General features: G+C 41.1%; 1 protein-coding gene across 1 annotated transcript in view; it reads right to left on the bottom strand.

Annotated features, from left to right (window-relative positions):
* Nucleotides 1-20,211, bottom strand: part of rasa2 (RAS p21 protein activator 2) — a 143,958-nt gene that overhangs the window by 111,656 nt on the left and 12,091 nt on the right. The window contains exon 2 of the mRNA XM_041173804.1: nucleotides 1,138-1,255. Coding sequence (XP_041029738.1) covers nucleotides 1,138-1,255 — 118 coding nt within the window. The remainder of the gene's footprint in view (nucleotides 1-1,137; nucleotides 1,256-20,211) is intronic.

Below are 20,211 nucleotides of genomic sequence, written 5' to 3'. Positions count from 1 at the left end.
GAGAGGATATAGGTCTGCTTGTTCTGACCTGCCTAAATTCATTGCCCAAGAGACAGTAAATAGAAAGCTTTGATGGCAAGATACAAGAACATAGGAAATAGGAGTAGACCAGACAGCCTGGTGAACCTGCGCCATCAGTCAATCATGACTGATCTTTGGCTTCAACTCCACTTTCCCATCCACTCCCCGTCCCCCTTGAATTTCCCGAGACACCAAAAACTTGTCCATCTCAGCCTTAAATAACTCCAATGATGGAGCATCCGCAAAGGTGATCACCTCTCATTCTTCTAAACTCGAGTGTGTATCGACTCAATTTACTCAGCCCCTCATCATAGATGTAAAGGTTGAACATGAATTTAATAGGACAGGTGTGCCATTACTAATCGCTATATTAAATCAGACTCTTATTTGTGTAGTTTATAGGCAACTTCTTAAAAATTCATTTACAGGATGTGGGCATCGCTGGCTAGGCCGGCATTTATTGCCTATGTCTAATTGCCCTTGAGAAGGTGCTGGTGAACTGCCTTCTTGAACTGCTGCAGTCCCTGTGGTGTAGGTACACCCACAGTGCTGTTAGGGATTTTGACCCAGCAACAAGTGAACAAACGGCAATATAGTTCCAAGTCAGGCTGTTAAGTGGCTTGGAGGGGAACTTACAGGTAGTGGGGCTCCCATGTGCCTGCTGCCCTTTACCTTCTAGATGGTAGCAGTCGTGGGTTTGGAAGGTGCTGCCTAATGAACCTTGGTGAGTTCCTGCAGTGCATCATTGAAATAAATTATGATACCAGTCAGATCTTTTGAAATATTAAGCTGCAAAATGGTGTCACTGCAGGCTGCTGGAGGTGTTGCATTAGCGGCTTTTAATAAGGAGCCAAATGATTTGCTCCAAGGGAAATCACAAGTCTGCCTAGCACTGATTTCAAGATGCACTTGCCCATTCTACAGTGCTCTAATGCCAAAATTCTAGAAATTTTTTTTTGTTAATTTCGGCAAAGCCTCATATAATCATTACATGTATCTTCTCTAATTCAGCTTTCTGCTCTCTGACATTGCAGTTCCCAATCTTCCTCTCACTACAGGACTAAGTAGCTACAAGTGACATTTATGAGAGATCTGGAACCATGCTGCAGTGATTACCTTAAAGATTTATCAACGACTTTTGTCCGATAAACCTCTTCTTGGTCCAGTTTTATAGTACAGAAACAATCTCGCATCTTGTTTGGACCATGGTATGGAGGTAGGTTCTTGGCTTCGCCTGTTAAACAAGATAGCAATGTTTAAAATAGCCCACAGAAACAATAAATGTATAGCTTACCTGCATAACACAATGCCATATCCCAATGTAACAGAGCTTTTCTATCACAATAAATGTAATCAGGAAGGATGTGGTAACGCAGTAAGGATTTCAGAAAAACCAAAAGCTCCCCAGCCAGTATAGACACGGGTTCACACTGTAGTTCCTGACTGTTAGTTCTCAATTGCAAATGCCATAACAAAGGGACACATGTACACTTCACCCCAGGTCATTTTCAGAGAATTCATAATAAAGCAGCTGAAGACCTATTATGCTGTGTGAAAAACCTAAAAGGTCATTTAATACTGCACATTGTGAAGATGTATTCTGTACGGCAATTCAGACTTAAGCAACATTTATCACAAAGTTATATTACAGCACAGTGGAAAAAGAAACCTTCTCATGACTCAATTGAAAATGACAGTAATTCTGCAAAAACTCAGACCAGACAGGTCCCAAAGCTTCTCTTTCCTTCAAAAAATTGCCAAAGGAAAAGACAAACCCTATATTACTTGAAAGGCCTTAAAGAACTGGAAAAAACAACTCAGCTTATGAATGACACAGGAACGGGTAAAGGAGTTTATTAGAAATTATTGACAAAAGCGAAAATTTTTTCTTCAATTTCCCTAGAGGAAATCACCTCTGTTTACCACTTTCTAATTCAACTGCCACTAGCACATGTTGCTGCAACATTCAGCAGTACAGGTCATCTCCACTTACTGAGGATGTACATTGAAATACCTGTATTACAAAAGCATTGCTAAGAACATACAATATTTACTCCAGATCCATAAACATTTACACTTACCGCTGAAAGTGTGTAAACACTAAGTCATCCTTGGAGCATAGTTTCAAACGGCTCCCTAACAGTAATAGCCAAAATTGCTATTTTTTCCATTTCTATGTTACTGCTAGCTTTCTGAACCTTTCTTTCACAGAAAAAATGGGAGTGAAATTTTCAATACTGTTTCTGCTTGGGAAAATTAAAACAAGCAGCTAGGAATTAGTTCAATTGCTGAGATGGGCTTAATTGAATAATACAGCAGCTAAACTCTTTAACAAAGTATCTATAAAATATTGATTTTTCTGCAAGAGTTGGATTAATTGGTTTCAGTTGCTATTAGCAGATGACGACAGCCAGGAAGCACAGGTTCTACCAGAGACAAAACACCCAACAAACCAACCACCAGGAGGTTTAAATCAAATCACTGTTCTATGCTAAACAGCACTGTAAATTAATATAGTGATTGTCAAAATCAATGCTTTATTATAAACAGAACCAGACTAGGAAATTCAAGTTCTTCTACTTAGACAAGATCGGATAGAATGTTTAAAATAATGAGACTTTAAAAGAGAAAATTGGAAAAATCAATTTCCACTGGTTGGTGAATTGGTAACTAAAGGGCATAAATTTAAATCAAAATTAAAACAATGAGAGGAGAAGTGAAGTTTTCTTAATTCAGAGTGTTAAGACACTCAACGTCATACAAGCAACCATGCTGGAAACAAGAATTCATAATAGTGTTTAAACAAGGGAATAAGGACTTTTTTTTAAAAAAAGCTATGGTGAAAAGGACATGGGATGAGCAGCTGGTTCTTTGGGAGCCAGCACAGGCATGGTGAACTAACTGGCCTCCTCTTGTGTTTGTAAATGATTTTGGGAATCAGCACTTCTGTAACCCGACCATTCTGAATACAGGCAAGCTGACCTAAGTACAGCTCTACTATATCCGCATCTTGACTATTGCACCAGACATCACCTGAGGCTGCAGTGACAGATGTCTAGGGGGTTTAAAAATCATCCTCAGATAACAGATTAGAGAAAGGCAGAATGATTTGCACATGTTGAGGGAGAATTTCCTAAATTCTCAACAAAAATCCGTTTAAGGTAAAACTGAAGTGCACAAAGCTACATTTAAAGTTCATGGAAAATAATGTGATCACCTCCAACATATCTCACTTTTTTCCTTTGACTGACAGGTTGCCATTTAGTGTGATAGTTAATCTGCTCAGCAAAACATTAGAAATCACATCTTGGAACAAAAAGCAGATTTCTAAAAGATACCTGTATTTGGAATGCTGGCTTTAAAACAGCAGGCTTTACATTTTTAGCTGAGTGGAAGGTCTAGTGGAGGCATCAGTATTCTTCAGGTTACTTTGCTATTTTTAAATTTGCAAGCCCTACACGCAAAGCACTTAAGGGAATCCTAAGCATTTCTAGACTTTGGTGACTAACAACTGCAAACTGTTGGGTTGGGCATTTCCAAATAACTAATAAGGAGTTATTCAACAGGAAAAGGTTTTAATGATCATAATCCCTGGGTAGCATTCACATCTTTAACATGCATCAGAAATATAAATCAATATGAAAATATAAAGCAACTCAATCAGGAAATATGATCAATCACAATTTTGCAACTTCCTTTTTCAGTCTGAATTTATTTCCAGTTAGTAGTGACATGTACTAACTCCCCCTTATGCTGGGAAGCAATATAAACCATAGTCAGCCAGCTTGTAGAAAGTTTTTTTTAAAAAAAGAGTTTCCACTTTATTTTCACACAAATCTCACGAGGTATCTATAAAAACAGGTGAAACATTGGGGGGAACTTTAACGTCCAAAAACAGGCAGGTTTGATACAGGTGCGATGTTAAAACGTTCAAATGAGTCAAAGTCTGATTCCCGACCCCAACCTGCCAGTTTCAAGAGGGGTAGGTCAGGGGATGGGATACTAACTCACGCTAGGAAGCAGGTTGGCAATTTAAATATTATAACAAGGTTGCATGCCTCATACAGAATCACTATTATAAATTTAACCCTGGGCTGGTTGAGTTTTCTGGGCCTTGGGAAGCCTTACAGCTAAAGGGAGTTGAATTCACCCACCTCTCCTGCCAAATGGATACTAACCACACCAACCCAATTTCTATCCTCCAAACTCCTCCACCCATTTGGTTTCCTCCTGAGTTCCTCTGATCCATCACCTCCCGAATGCAAAAGCATTACTCGACTAACAGGCCGTCAGCCTCACAATTTGGTTGACAATGGATGGGAAACTGAGACAATGAATGTTAATCAAGTCCTCTCATCAAATTCAGTAGGTCCTATGGGAAACCCGTTCTTCTGGGTTCCTGACCTTAAGGCAGCCCCAACTCATGCTCCAAGTCCAACCTCCAAGTTAATATCCAGCCTACTGAAAGAGGAAGCTCTGTAATAGAACAAAACTTTTTCTAAACACGTGCTCTTCCTCTTGAGCTAGTGACTTGCTGGAATATGGTTACATTGCCCACAAACATCACAATCCTTAATGATGGGGGAACCCAGCATATCAGTGCAAAAGGCAAAGCTGAAACATTTGCAGCCATCTTCAGCCAAAGGTGCCGAGTGGATGATCCATCTCGGCCTCCTCCTGAAGTCCCCAGCTTCACAGATGCCCATCTTCAACCATTCCACGTGATTTGAAGAAACGGCTAAAGGCACTGGGTGCTGCAAAGACTATGGGCCCTCATAACAGTTTTGCAAGAGTACTGAAGACTTGTGTTCCAGCACTAGCCACGCCCCTAGCAAAGCTGTTCCTGTATAGCTACAACACTGGCATCTACCCAGCAATGCAGAAAATTGCCCAGCTGTATCCTGTCCACAAAAAGCAGGACAAATCCAACCTGGCCAATTACTACCCCAGCCTATGGTCTTATCAACAAAATGATGGAACTTCTCGGCGACAGTACTATCAAGCAGCACTTACTCAGTAATAGCCTGCCACTAATGCTCAGATTGGGTTCTGCCAGGGCCATTCTGCTCCTAACCTCATTACAACTTTAGTCCAAACATGGACAACACAGCTGAACTACAGAAGCAGTGAGAGTGACTGCCCTTGACATCAAGGCAGCATCTGACCACGTGTGGTATCAAGGAGCCCTAGCAATACTGGAGTCAATGGGAACCAGCTGGGAGGGGGGTAAATAACTCCGCTTGTTGGAGTAATACCTAGCACAAAGGAAGGTGGTTGTTGGTCTCAGTCCCAGGACATGGCTGGCATTCCTCAGGTTAGTATCCTAGACCTAACCATCTTCAGCTGCTTCATCAATGACCTTCCCTTCATCATAAGGTCAGAAGTGGGAACACTCGCTGATGATTGCACAATGTTCAGCACCATTTGTGACTCCTCAGATACTGTTGCAGTGCATGTCCAGATGCAGAAAGTCCTGGGCAGCATTCAGGCTTGGGCTGATATGTGGCAAGTAACATTCATGCCTCAAGTGCCAGCCAATGACCATCTCCAACAAGTGGGAATCTAACCATCTCCCCGTGATATTCAATGGCACTACCTTCGCTGAATCCCCCACTATCAACATCTTGGGGTTTACCATTGACCAGAAACTAAACTGGACGAGCCATATAAATACTGCAGCTACAAGAGCAGGTCAGAGGCTGAGAATTCTGCAGAGAATAACTCACCTCCTGACTCCACAAAGTCTGTCCACCATCTACAAGGCACAAGCCAGGAGTGTGATGGAACAATTTCCACTAGACCGGGTGAGTGCAGCTCCAACAACACTCAAAGTTTGACAATATCCAATACAAAGCAGCCCAATTGACTGGCCTACCCATCCACCAAAACAAGCAATGACTCCCTCCACCACCAACACACAGTGGCAGCAAAGCATACCATCTACAAGATTTATTGTAGTAACTCATCAAGGCTCCTTCAACAGCATCTTCAACAGTATCTTCCAAACCCACACCCTCTACCACATAGAAGGACAAGGGGAGCAGATGCATGGGAACACCATCACCTGCAAGTTTCCCTCCAAGTCACACACCATCCTGACTTGGAACTATATCACTTTTCCTTCACTACCACTGAGTCAAAATCCTGGAACTCCCTTCCTAATAGCACTGTAGGTTTTCCAACACCACACAGACTACAACAGCTCAAGGCAGCAATAAATGTTGACCTAGCTAGTGACACCCATATTCCATGAATGAATAAAAAATTGCCGTAAACCAGGACCTTGAGCAAGTGACCAGTTTTCAAATGACCTGCCAACAGCTGGCAGCATGACATTTCAGGGATGTACAGACAAGGATACAATTAAACCTAATCCCTACCCAAAGTGGACATTAATACACATGCACGCTGCAGCACAATTGAATGACTAGCAATTAGAAACAAGAAAATAAGTCACTTTTTTGTTCCTTTCCTATAGCAAGGCTGCTCAGTCCACTGGAAGAATGAAACATACCTGCTCTGCATGGCTTTGTTTCAATCACATCATACACAGTGATTTTTTTTGGATACAAAAGAATGTCATGTTTCAGATGGCACAAATAAACAGAAGTCGTAAAACAGCAGATGCTGAAATCACCACAGACTCAATAGCTCCTCCAAACCAAGCAGTATCCCGTAAATTGAATGAGTGCCCGTTTTGACTGTATACGGATTAACAACTGTCTCTACAATTAATTCAATTCTTCATGAGATCCTCCAAGCTACTTTATCAAACTCACATGGTGTGTTGCCTGTTGGTGCTAAGGCAGAGCATATCACGGATAGGTGCAGAATATTTTGCAGAGGAGAATGGGAACAGATTGAAATTGTGGTCCATGTTGAAAACAGTGACACCTGATTGAATAAGGTTGAAGTCCTGCAGTCAGAATTTAAGGAGCTTGGGAACAAGTTGAAGACAAGAACCTCAAAAGGGGGTAATCACATAGCGAGCGGTTAGGGTTTGGAATGCACTGCCTGAGTGTTGGTGGATACAGGTTCAACTGAAGCATTCAAAGTGGAATTAAACTGTTATCTGAAAAGGAAGAACGTGCAGGGTTACAGGGAGAAGGCAGGGAAATGGCACTAGACAAGCTGTTCATTTGGAGAGCCAGTACAGACACAATGGGCCAAATGGCTTCCATCTGTGCCATAAAGATTCAGTGATCCTCTAAATTACTCCTAATGCTACATGCTGCTGTGTACAGGAGCAGTAAGATAAGGCAGATTAATTTCTGAAGCAATAGTGCTGAATGGGCGGGGGGGGGGGGGGGGGGGGGGGGGGAGAGATCAGAATCCTGGGAAATTGAAACTATAGGGGGACCCATGTTAAAATGGACAAGTTATACCGCAACAAGACTAAGACCAATGCCTTGATAGGATAGTTAGCTAGTGCTGTGGGTGGAGGGTTTAAGCTAATTTGGAATCAGGAGGAACACTATAACAAAGTATAGAGTAGTAAATCAAGATCACAAAGGAAGGTGTTACCTTTTAATGAATCAGCCAATGATCACACACCATTCAGAATACTGTGTGGAATTCTGGTCAGCCTGTAACAGGAATAACTTTATCTTCCTTGGGTGAGTAAAGAGGTAAAAATTACAAATGATTTCAGCTGTCAGACAAAACAGGTCAAGAAAATCAGACCTGTTTTCTTGGTTGAAAGGGGTGTGGTGTGGTACGGGAGGGAGATTCCAAAGTGACCCAATTCAAACTTGCATTTAAATTGTTCATCGAGGTGAAAGATTCGTGTATTACCAAGCACAAGTTGTTAAACAATTAGCAAGAATAATCAGTGCAGTCAGATAGATTTTAAAGAAACTTCAAGAGTAATGGACTTGTGAATGAGTTACCAGGAAAGGCAAACAGTATAAATGGATTCAAGAGAAATGATGAGAAGGCGGATCAATTGAGCTATCAAATGGAATATCCTACCTGGTTGGTAATCATCATGTAGGATACAAACAGATTTTTGGCCAATATTTGTGATGGTGGTACCAGATGTTTCTGCTCCAAAGGTCACAATAAATTGAGCTTTACGAAATAAATCTTGTTCAATTAGAACAGTGGTTCAAAAATCTCTAGGCATCACACAAATCACAACTAGAAAGTATATTTCACTATCTGGGGAGGATAAAGAATGAATCATAACTTCTTGCTCCAAATTGAATTCCATGAGCTCTGCATATTAATGGACTCAGTTTTCTGGAAGAGCACCAAATAACAAACTGCTTCAATTTTCCATTATATGGTTTACTACTGGAAGGGTTATCTGGAAGCCATTAAAGTATCTGTCACAGAAGGAAGTCACAGCAGCCAAATTAATCCCAAGGGAACCTGCTGGGCACAGATGACGTGCCTAACCCAATCATTGGAATAACATTTTTTGTGGTGCAATGAGATTGTACCAACATTGCTCACCAGAATATCAAAGAACAATGATTGCTAAGGTAGAACTGTTCCCTTTATGTGATTTGAGTCTTGTGCATACTCTGGGACAAGATTAGCTACAAAAACAAATATCGAAACATTTTCAATGGCAAAAATGTTGATTATAATTCTAGAATGTCAACTGGTAAAAAGAATCAGTAACACAAACTATCAGGTAACTAAGTCTATTTAACAATTACTTCAGACACATAAGTGAAATATCTACTTGAGGATGTATCCAAGCCTGACTTTGAGTCACTGTTGAACTGTGCATATCACTGGGTGCTAAGCCCCAAGAATAATCAAATGATTGTGGCACAAATGATTAATTACTGTTAAGTCCCATCACAGAACAATGGAAACAAGCCTGGGTTGCTGAATGGCTTTTTTTAAGATTGCGTATTTGAATCACAGCAAGATTTTAGAGCAACACAAAGTGCACTAAAATAGCTTACAATATCCAGTCTGCCTTGGATATCAAAAAATGGTTATGGTTGATTAGCTCAGTTGGCTAGGTGGTTAGAGTGTGATGTAGAATGAAACCAACAGCGGGGTTCAATCTCCATACCACTTGTTCATGGACGCCTGCCTACTCGCGTTGCCCCACGCTTGCAGAATGGTGCCTCTCAAGCTATATACAGGTCAAGTATCCTTTATCCATAAAGCTGAAAAATGGACACATCCCAAAACCACACTTTTTTTTGAACCTCATTGAAATTCAGCGTGAGAATCCGCGACCTGAACAAACATGACCCTAGCCAACACAAACTTTGCCTGCCACACCCGAACTATAAGACCCTGGCGTGAGCCAACATGACCTGAACCAACATGAAGCTCACTGACTGCACCCGACCTTTAGCGCAGGAAGTCCAGTTATTTGTCTGCTCCTCGACACTCTGAACCATCTCCTACAAGCAGAATCACAGATAGCACCATCGGTGGGAACTTATTACAAGTACCCTGTATTTATTATTCATTGATACACCTTACTTTTCTAGCCATTTTATTTACTTTAGACTATAGCTAGTGTCTGCTTAGGCTATTGCAATGTAAGTAAACCTAGTCCTGTATGCGGTATCCAAAAACTGAAATTATCTGAAATCCAAAACACAATCAGCTCCAAGGATTTTGAATAAAGGATATTTGACCTGTATAACCTATCGTCTCTAATGGAGAGGTTCCTATGGTCCTTTGTGGACTATGGCTAATTACCTTACCTTTCACTTGGCAAACCCCACAAGAACATGAGGAGATCAAATCCCCTATAAATCAAGTTACGCATATTTTGAGATCCTCAGCCAAAGCTCAACAGTTAGAGCAAGTCCTTCTAGGTTGATGCGGTAACATGCTCTTGACCAGTCATACTAGAAGCAATAATTGTTCAAACAAAAGTTACTAGCAAGCATTTAATGATGGGACGAATAACCTCTTTCTTCTCCAAATTCAAAACTTTTCACTTGGCCTGCCTAAAAAAATTAAACTTTGGAGCATAGTCTCCAATGTCATAGAATGATATTGTGTTGGTGGTCAACATTCGACCCATCATCCCTGTGCTGGTTCTTTGAAAGAGCTATCCAATTAGTGCTATTCCCCACAGTCATGCAATTCTCTCCCTTCCAAGAATTTAATTTCTATTTGCTTTCACTAGTCTATCAGACAGTGTGTTTCAAACCATAACACACTGCTTAAATGAATTCCACATGAAGCCTCTGTTTTTTTTTGTTAACTACCTTAAATTTGGGACCCCAGTTACTGATCCTTACGACTCTGTTAACAGCTTCTCCTTACTTGCTCTATGAAAGCCTTTCATGATTTGAACACTTCCAATATATCTCCCCTTAAAATTCTCTGTGTGAATGAGAACAATCTCAACTTCTCCAATCTCTCCACATAACTAAAGTTTCTTATTCCTGGTGCCATTCTAGTAAACTTTCTATGCACCCTCTTGAAGGCTATGACATCCTTCCTAAAGCGTGGTGCCCAATATTGGCCACAATATTCATGCTGGACCTAACGTATGCTTCATAAAGGCTTAACATAACTTCTTTGCTTTTGCACTCTGTGCCTCCATTTATAAAGCCAAGGGCTCTATATACACTTTTAAACAGCCTTCTCAACTTGATCTGCCACCTCCAAAGATTTATGTAGCCCCCCATAGTCTCCCTGCCCGTCTATTAAATTTGTACCAGTTTCTGTCATCTCAATCTTCAAAACAAAATTAATCACCTTACACTTCTAACTTACAGGCCACCTTGGATACAAGGACTGCAAATGCACAAAAGAACCAAATTGAAGCATGTGATCATGAATTCCTGACAACTAAGAATCACAAAGGGGAAAGGCATGGCCTCACCTTGTCCCCCACCATCTACCAAAGTGACTTCTAAAATAGCTTTGGTAAAGTTCAGTAGCCAAGCAGCACTTAAATTGAAGGAGGAAAAAAAACACATTTTCAGTGGTATTACCAGCCAACAATCTTGATACAGGATTCAGCACTTTCCAGCTCAGGAAATGTTTTTACATATACTCCTTCGTAACATGTGCCAGTACCAAGCAACACAGGGTTCGTGGGCAGCCCAGATTTTATACAGCTTTTTCCAATAAAAAAGGTATTTCTTGGAGGGCTAAGTGGAAGCAAGTCAAGCCCATTAACAGAATTTCAATGGAGCTGCGCTGTGATCCAGAGAGAAGAGCGGAGCCACTCTCAAAATTAGCAAAAGAAACAACAACCAGCACCAGCCCACACCAGATGCCTCCATGGAGAAATGACTGTTTCAGCAATGCATTGAAACGGGGTAGACTATTCAGTCACTGAAGCCTGTTCCACATTTCAATTAAGTTGCGGCTTTCTATACCTCAGCTCCATTGTTCCTCATTTTCTACATACCCTTTGATATTCTTACTAAAGTAAAATCACAGTCTTGAAAGCTTCAATTGCGATCATTCACAGCTTTATGGGGAAGAAAAAATTTCTTCCCATTTCGATCCTAATTATTCTAGTTCTAAATTTAAGATGAAATCCACTTATTCTAGATTCTCCAACCAGAGGGAGTGGTAGTTCATTGGTATCTAGCCTTTACAATTTTAAACACCAAATGCAGGTGATAAAGCTCATTATTGCCACAACTGACGAAGTCCCATGTCCACTGACAACACAAAGCTGATCCTGTAATATCAGAACAAAGATACTGGGTTAGCAATCAATTCCACCCCTCCTTGCCTGGCAAGCTGTCAAGTTCTTAGGTTGAAGGGGTGGAAGAACAGGAATGGTTGGTCCCACCAGTTCCTGTCCTCCACCAAATCAAATCAGCTTAATCCAGACACAAGAGCGCCAACAGCCTTGGCAAGTGGGGGCCTACTTTGAGTTTGAAAACCTCTTGGGGCCGATAACATCATTGATGCAGCAACCACACCAACTTCTGGAGTCACAGGGCCAACCCTGACGATGACAGGAGTCATAGAAAGGTGAGAAGGGACCATAATAATGTGCTAGGAGGAGCCGGGATGCTTCCCATGTCTCACAAGGTATCTTTGGACCTCCCTAGCCTTGCCACGTCCTCTTTGCAATGGCATCATCTACCAAAGCCCTTGACTAACATTACATTTATTTGGGGCTCTGTTCCCTTGGGTCCCTGGCATATTCAAAATCATAACCTGATTTTTGCTCCCACCAATTTCAAGCAGGAAATTGCCCTGGCCTCTCGCTGGTCTCCCCATGAGAGTTTCCTTTTTAAATGAACTGCCCTGCCTGTAACTCCAGTTAATCAACTCCATTGGATAAGACTCATTGCTGAGAATCTGAAATACAAAATAGTGTGAATACCTAAAAGATTTATTGGCATCTGCAAAGAGAAAATGACATGTTTGGGAGCAATCCCTCAAAACTGGATACTAAAGACAAACAAACCCTTTCATAAAAAAAGGATGCAATCACAAATGATGACCTCCATTTGCACATGGAAATTTTTTTTTAAAAATGCTGATAGAAAGTGAAAACTGATGGATGATATACAAAGATCAGAGTGGGGTGAGAAATATTGTGGCAAGAGACAAGTTAACAAGTTATGCATCTCTGGTTGTTTGGAACAGTACCAGAGGAAGAGCAGTCAGTTGTTAAGATGACGAGTCAATGAGGACATGCCAGACTGTTGCAGTCCACATCATCTATAAAACAATCTTCTCACCAGGTATATTTTTGCCTCCTTTCCTGACAGACACTATTCAACCTTATTCTTTCATCACCATAATGCTTTTCCACTACCAGTTTTCACCTCTTTTCATGCTTAATTTAAAGTAGTTCTCAATCAATTGGAGAATGAAAAAGAAAAGGCTGAGGGGTAACCTAGTAAAGGCCTTCAAAATTATGGACGGCTTTGATAAAGTGGATAGAAAGTATATTTCCTTTTGTGGGGAAGAACATAATTAGAGTAACATTCGCACCATACAAGTACCAGGCAATGTCCACCTCCAACAAGAGATAATCTAACCATCACCCATTGACGTTTAATGACATTACCACCACTGACTCCCCCACTATCAACATCTCAGGGTTACCATTGACCAGAAACTGAACTGGACTAGCCATATAAATACTGTGGCTACAAGAGCAGGTCACAGGCTAGGAATCCTGCAGCGAGTAACTCATTTCCTGACTCCCCAAAGCCTGTCAACCATTTACAAGGCACAAGTCAGGAGTGTGATGGAATACTCCCTGCTTGCCTGGATGAGTGCAGCTCCCACAACACTCAAGAAGCTTGACACCGTCCAGAACAAAGCAGCCTGCTGGAGTGGTACCTCATCCACAAACATTCACTCCCTCCACCACCGACACACAGTAGCAGCAGTGTGTACTATCTACAAGATGCACTGCAGGAATTCACCAAGGCTCTTTTGACAGCACCTTCCAAACCCATGACCACTACCATCTAGGACAAGGGCAGCAGATACATGGGACCACCACCACTTGGAAGTTCCCCTCCAAGTCACTCACCATCCTGACTTGGAAATATATCGCCGTTCCTTCACTGTCGCAGCGTCTAAATCCTGGAACTCCTTTCCTAACAGCACTATAGATGCACCTACGCCACATAGATTGCAGCGGTTCAAGGCAGCAGCACACCATCACCTCAAGGGAAACTAGGGATGGGCAATAAATACTGGCCCAGCCAGCGAAGTCCACATCCCATAAATGAATAAGAAAAAAATTAGAGGCCATTAATACAATACATTTACCAAGAAATCAGGAATCAGGAGAAGCTTAAGACTTAGATGCAGGAGGCTTTTCACACTTGTTAGATCTTAGAGTTCCTTCTCTTGCACACAGCTTTCTCTCCTTTATACATATTTTCCCCTTTGAATGCAAATTCCCATTCTTTCACTATGACTTTGGACGTTTACCTCTCTAATAATAAAAATCTATCATAGTTCTAATTTTATTAATAATCCTTGGGAAAAATAAACATACTGTTTCTTAACTTTTTCTGACTAGGTGAAACATTGCACCCCCTCTTTTGAATTCTGGTTTATTTAAAAGTGTAAATGTTCTCTTTACATCTCTCATTCTAAATCTTCCCCCACATTTACCTATTTAGCATTTCAAACCTAGCTTCTCTTCTTACATCAAAGCCTTCAGACCAGCTGCCTTTAATTCAATTAAGTCAACCCCACACACACAGGCCCATAAATACAGACCCCACTATTACCCTACTTTATAATAAATTCCAATAACATTATGAAAATTATATTTTCCTGACTGGAGGCTAGATAAGCATGAGGGCAAAAGGAATTAGAAGGTTATGCTGAATGAGTTAGATGAGGAAAGATGAACGGAGGCTTGAATGGATCAGAAATGCTTACATCAGCTGGTTGGGGCACACAATGTGTTTCTGTGCTGAATGGCCCATACAACTCTATGACCTCTCCCATGATATAATATATCAGCCAATTAATGTCAATACTTAAGAATCCAACTTCCAATTCTCCATCTCAATCAATGAAGATTACTCCAGCTATACACATAGGATGCACTAATGAAGAATGAACATTCTGAAATCTTTGCTACAGAATCTGTAGGCAAGGCAATTCATGTAATTGACAAGTCTCCAGAAAAAATAAACAGTCAATGTTGATGAGCAGCTCAAAGTATCCCAATATTTACACTTTCAATTTTGATTTTTCAACCATCATTGCTAATCCTACAATACAGAAACACGTCATTCGCTCCAACCAGTTGTTGCCAGCGTTTATGCTCCACTCAAGCCTCCTTACCCCTGCCCCACTCTCTTGCTCACCAATAGCAAAAAGTATATTTTTATTCAGTAGGATTTTTTTTCCCCCAGTTAATGTTCACAGAAGCACTGCTTGGGTTAATATAATCCAAGCACATTTCAAAGATTTCTGATGGAGAATACAAACAGTCAATTGCAAGTTAATAAGAAATCAAGCTGAACAAGAACATAGCTGTAGTACACTTCTGGACACCACACAAGGAAGGCCTTGGAGGCAGTATACCACAAATTCATCAGAATAATATCGGGATTATGATCCAATTGAATGGCTGAACAATACCGTGGGCTGAATGGTTTACTCATGTTGTTCTTATGTTCCCAAGTATAACAGCAATGGTAGAAATTAGGCAGTAACTGTGTCACTTCTCATATGTCTTACTTCCAGAACTTTTAACAGGCAAATAACTCAACTGGCACAGCTTGTGTGTCAAGTGGTGCAATTTGGATATGGTGGCCAAGGCAGCTTATGTGGTAAGTTTGCCAACTTAGACAAATTAACAGGCAACTGCAAGAGAGATAAAAATTAGATGAACCGAAATATTTTTAAAAGCAGCAACAGGGTTTAAAAAAGGAATATTGTTGTAAACTAGTCAAAGGGGAAGTACCCAACGGTTATCAAATTTGCTTTCATACTAGGCTGTGGACATTGGGTAAACATTAGAGGGAACTTGCTTTTAAAATTATTTTGATATGAATATGGCTTAAGGTGGCTAATTAAGTGCATCTCACCCTGACTGCAAAATGAATAATTAGCATTTGAGTGACAATCAATCTCATGCTTAGTGATGAAACAGTACTGATGTCACAACCAGAAGAAATGAGGAACAAGTCATGCATTAATCCATGGGCAGATTCAAAGGAGATAAATGGCACTGAAACAAAAAACTGTCTGTGTTAGGCAACTTTGCTTTTAAAACTTGCATTTACATAGATTTTATGTCAAGATGCCCAAAGCATTTCACAGCTAATGAATTACTTTTGACAAGTGATAAAAGCAAAAATCTGCGGATGCTGGAAATCCAAAACAAGAACAAAAATAAAAATACCTGGAAAAACTCGGCAGGTCTGACAGCATCTGCGGAGAGGAACACTTTCTGTTGGAGAGTCATACAGACTCGAAACGTTAACTGTATTCCTCTTCGCAGATGGTGTCAGACCTGCTGAGTTTTTCCAGGTATTTTTATTTTTGTTTTTACTTTTGACATGTAGCTGCTGTTATCATGTGAATAAACTTGGCAGCCAATTTGCAAACAGCAAGAGGTCGCGAATTGTAACTGAGATAGGTGACCTGCAAATCTGTTTTTGGAATACTGGTTGAGCGATAAATGTTGACCAGGACACATGAAGAAGTATCCTATTCTTCAATAATACCATGGGACCTTTGACATCAACCTGAACAAATGGAGTTTCACAGTGCTATCTTATGTGAAAAGAAAAGCACTCCTGAATTGTTAGCCTTGATTATATTTTCATTCTGAATGCACAACCTTCTGACTTATAGAATCACAGGATGGTTACAGCATAGGAGGCTATTCAGTCCATCATCTCCGTGCCAGCTTTCTACAATAACAACTCACTAATCCCATTCCCAACCCTTTTTCTGTAGCCCTGTAAATTTTTTCACTTAAGCTAACGATCCAAGTGCCTTCTGAAAGCTACAATTGAATCTGCCTCCACCATTTTCTCAGGCAGTGCATCCACCATATTCTCAGGCAGTGCATCCAGATCCTAACCTCTTTCTGTATAAAAACGGTTTGTTCAGTTCACCTTTGGTTCTTAAATCCACATCCTCTGATTCCCAACCTTTCTGCCAATGGGAATTTTGAACACCTTCATCAAATCTCCTCTTAACCTTCTCTTCTCCAAGGAAGCCCCAGCTTCACCAATCCATCCACAAATTTGCCCATCCACTTACAAGCATTCTTGTGAATCTTATGGTGCCAAGAATTGGACACAATACTTCAGTTGAAGCCAAACCAGTATTTCAAAGGCTCATCATAACTTCCCCACTTTTGTACTCCATGCCTCTATTTATAAAGCCCAGTAGCCCCTATGCATTTTTAACATTTTCTCAACTTGTCCTGCCACCTCCAACAATGTGTGCATGTATATCCCCATCTCTCCGTTCCTGCACCTCTTTAGAATTGTGCCCTTTAATTTATATCGCTATGTTCTTCCTACCAATGTGTATCACTTCACACTTCTCTGCACTAAATTTCATTTGCCACATGTCTCCTCATTCTACCAACCTACGTCCTCAAAGTATATCACAATTCTCCCCAGAGTTCACAATAGTACTAAGTTTTGTGTCACCTGCAAATTTTGAAATTGTGCCCTGTCTAAGACTAAGATCATTAGTATATATCAGGAAAAGCAGTCATCCAAATACCGATTCTGGACAGGTGAGGGCCCTATTACTGTGCCAAGTTGACGCTGGCAAGAATGCAGAAATTTGAAATCTTATCCATATTTCTTTGGTTTAAGTTCAGTCTCTTTAAAATCGCCATAAAGCTTTCTATAAACCATATTTGCACCACTGGTGAGATTTTTTTTAATATTGCAGCTCGGGCAAAGGAACTACTTCCTCAATCAGGCTACAATTCACAGTGCTTACCAAACTTTATATAGTATGTAAATGGTTAGAAAGTCCAATACGCTCCATCTGTTCACTCTCAAATCATCAAATTGATGGAAGGTGTCCTCGACAGTATGATCTAGCAGCACCTATTCATCCATAACCTGCTCTCTGGTGCTCAGTTTGGGTTCCAATAGAGCCACTCTGCTCCAGACCTCATTACAGCCTTGGTCCAAAAATGGACAAAAGAGCTGAATTCAAGAGGTGAGGTGAGAGTGACTACTCTTGACATAAGGCAGCATTTGACCAAGTATGGCATCAAGAAGCCCACGCAAAATTGAAGTCAATGGGAATCAGGGTGAAAACTCTCCACTGGTTGCAGTGATACCTAGTAGAAAGGAAGAAGGTTGTGTTTTTTGGAGGCCAATCATCTCAGTCCCAAGGCATTGCTGCAGGAGTTCCTCCAAGAAATGTCCTCAGACCAACCAATTTCAACTGCGTCATCAATGACCTTACCTTCATCATAAGGTCAGATTGGGAATGGTCGCTGATGATTTCATGGACACACATTCACCTTGCAATTTACCCTACAACATGTTTCCAATCAGTTAATCTAATTTGTGCCACTGGAACATAAGCAATAAATCATGTAGCAATTAAATCAATTATGCAACAAGTTCAAGAGAGCTACTGAAAAAGCTGACCTTAGCATCCCCACCATCAGCAGTTTGTGGTATTGGCTCAAAAAGATTTGAATCTATTCAACCCACATGCTCACTCTTTGCATATTGTAAACGAGAAGGCCATAAGACGTAGGAGCAGAAGTAGGTCATTTGGCTCCACCATTCAATGAGATCATGGCTGATCTAACAATCCTCAACTCCACTATCCTGCCGTTTCCCCATAATCCTCGATTCCCTTACTGATTAAAAGTTTGTCTATCTCCGCTTTGAATATACTTAAAGATCCAGCCTCTACAGCCATAGAATCATAGAAAAGTTACAGCAGAGGAGGAGGTCATTCAGCCTATCTTGTCCATGCCAGCCCAAGGACACCCAGGTGCCCTTTCTAATTCCACCTTCCTGCGCCAGGACCATTGCCCTGCAGCTTACAGCACTTTCAGTGCAGATCCAGGTACTTTTTAAAAGAGTTTAAAGTTTCTGCCTCTGCCACCAACTTGGGCAATGAATTCCAGACACCCACTACCCTCTGCGTAAAAAAGTTCTTCCTCACGTCCCCCCTACGCCTTCTGCCACTTAACCTGAATCTATGTCCCATGGTTCTACAATTCTTCATCAAGGGAAACAATTTTATCCTGTCCACTCTATCTATTCCCTTCATAATTTTGTACACCTCAATCAAGTCACCTCTCAGCCTTCTCTGTTCTAGGGAAAATAACCCCAACCTATCCAATCTCTCCTCATAACCTCACTTTTCTAACCCTGGCAACATTCTTGTAACCTCCTCTGCATTCTCTCCAGAGCTATTATGTCCTTCCTGTAACGTCGTGACCTGAACTGCACACAATACTCCAGTTGTGGCCTCACCAGTGTTTTATACAATTCCAACATTATATCCTTATTTTTATATTCTAAGGGTCTGCCAATGAAGGAGAGCATTCCATATGCCTTCTTTACAACACTGTCTACTTGAACTCCTGCCTTCATGGACCTGTGTGCTTGGACGTCAAGATCTCTCACTTCATCTACCCCTCTTAGTATATTCCCATTTATTTTGTAATCCCTGTAACTGTTTGACCTCCCTAAATGTATGACCTCACACTTCTCTATGTTAAAATCCATCTGCCAATTTACCGCCCACTCCACCAACCCATCTATATCATTTTGGAGATTATGGCTATCCTCTACACTATCCACTCCCCGGCCAATCTTTGTGTCATCTGCAAATTTCCCAATCGTGCCCCCCACGTCCAAATCGTTAATATATAACACAAACAGCAAGGGTCCCAACACCAAGCCTTGTGGAACACCACTTGAGACAACTTTCCATTCGCAAGGGCATCCATTGGCCGTTACCCTTTGTTTCCTGTTACAAAGCCAACCTTTTATCCAGTTTGCCACATTACCCTATGTAGTAAAGAATTCCAGATTCACTAATCTCTGCGAGAAGAAATTTCTCCTCATCTCTGTTTTAAGTGGGCGCCCCCTTATTCTGAGATTATGCCGACTGGTCCTAGACCCCCCCACCCCACACACACACACACACACAAGGGGAAACAACCTCTCAGCATCTACCCTGTCAAGCCCCCTACGAATCTTATATGTTTCAATAAGGCCGCCTTTCATTCTTCTATACTCCAATGAGTACAACCGAATCAACCTCTCCTCATAAGAAAATACCTCCATACCCAGGATCAACCTAGTGAACGTTCTCTGGACTGCTTCCAATGCCAGTATATCTTTCCTTAAATAAGGGGACCAAAACTGTTCACAGTATTCTTTGTGTGGTCTAACTAGTGCCTTGTATAGTTTTAGCAAGACTTACCTATTTTTATACTCCATTCCCTTTGAAATAAAGGCCAACATTCCATTTGCCTTCCCTATTACCTGTTGAACTTGTATGCTAGCTTTTTGGGATTCATGCACTAGAGCCCCAAATCCCTCTGTGCTGCAGCTTTCTTCAGTCTTTCTCCATTTAAATAATATTCAGCTCCTCTATTCTTCCTGCCAAACTGCATAACCTCACATATTCCCACATTATATTCCATCTGCTACATTTTTGCCCACTCACTTAGCCTTGTCTATATCCCTCTGTAGACTCCTTGTGTCATCCTCACCACTTGCCTTCCCACCTATTTTTGCATCATCCACAAACATGGCAATGGAACATTCACTTCCCTCA

Source organism: Carcharodon carcharias, chromosome 2 (genome assembly GCF_017639515.1).
Source record: "Carcharodon carcharias isolate sCarCar2 chromosome 2, sCarCar2.pri, whole genome shotgun sequence".
NCBI lineage: Eukaryota > Metazoa > Chordata > Chondrichthyes > Lamniformes > Lamnidae > Carcharodon > Carcharodon carcharias.
The sequence above is the reverse complement of the archived record's forward strand: the minus strand, read 5'-3'. Positions and strand labels throughout refer to the sequence as shown.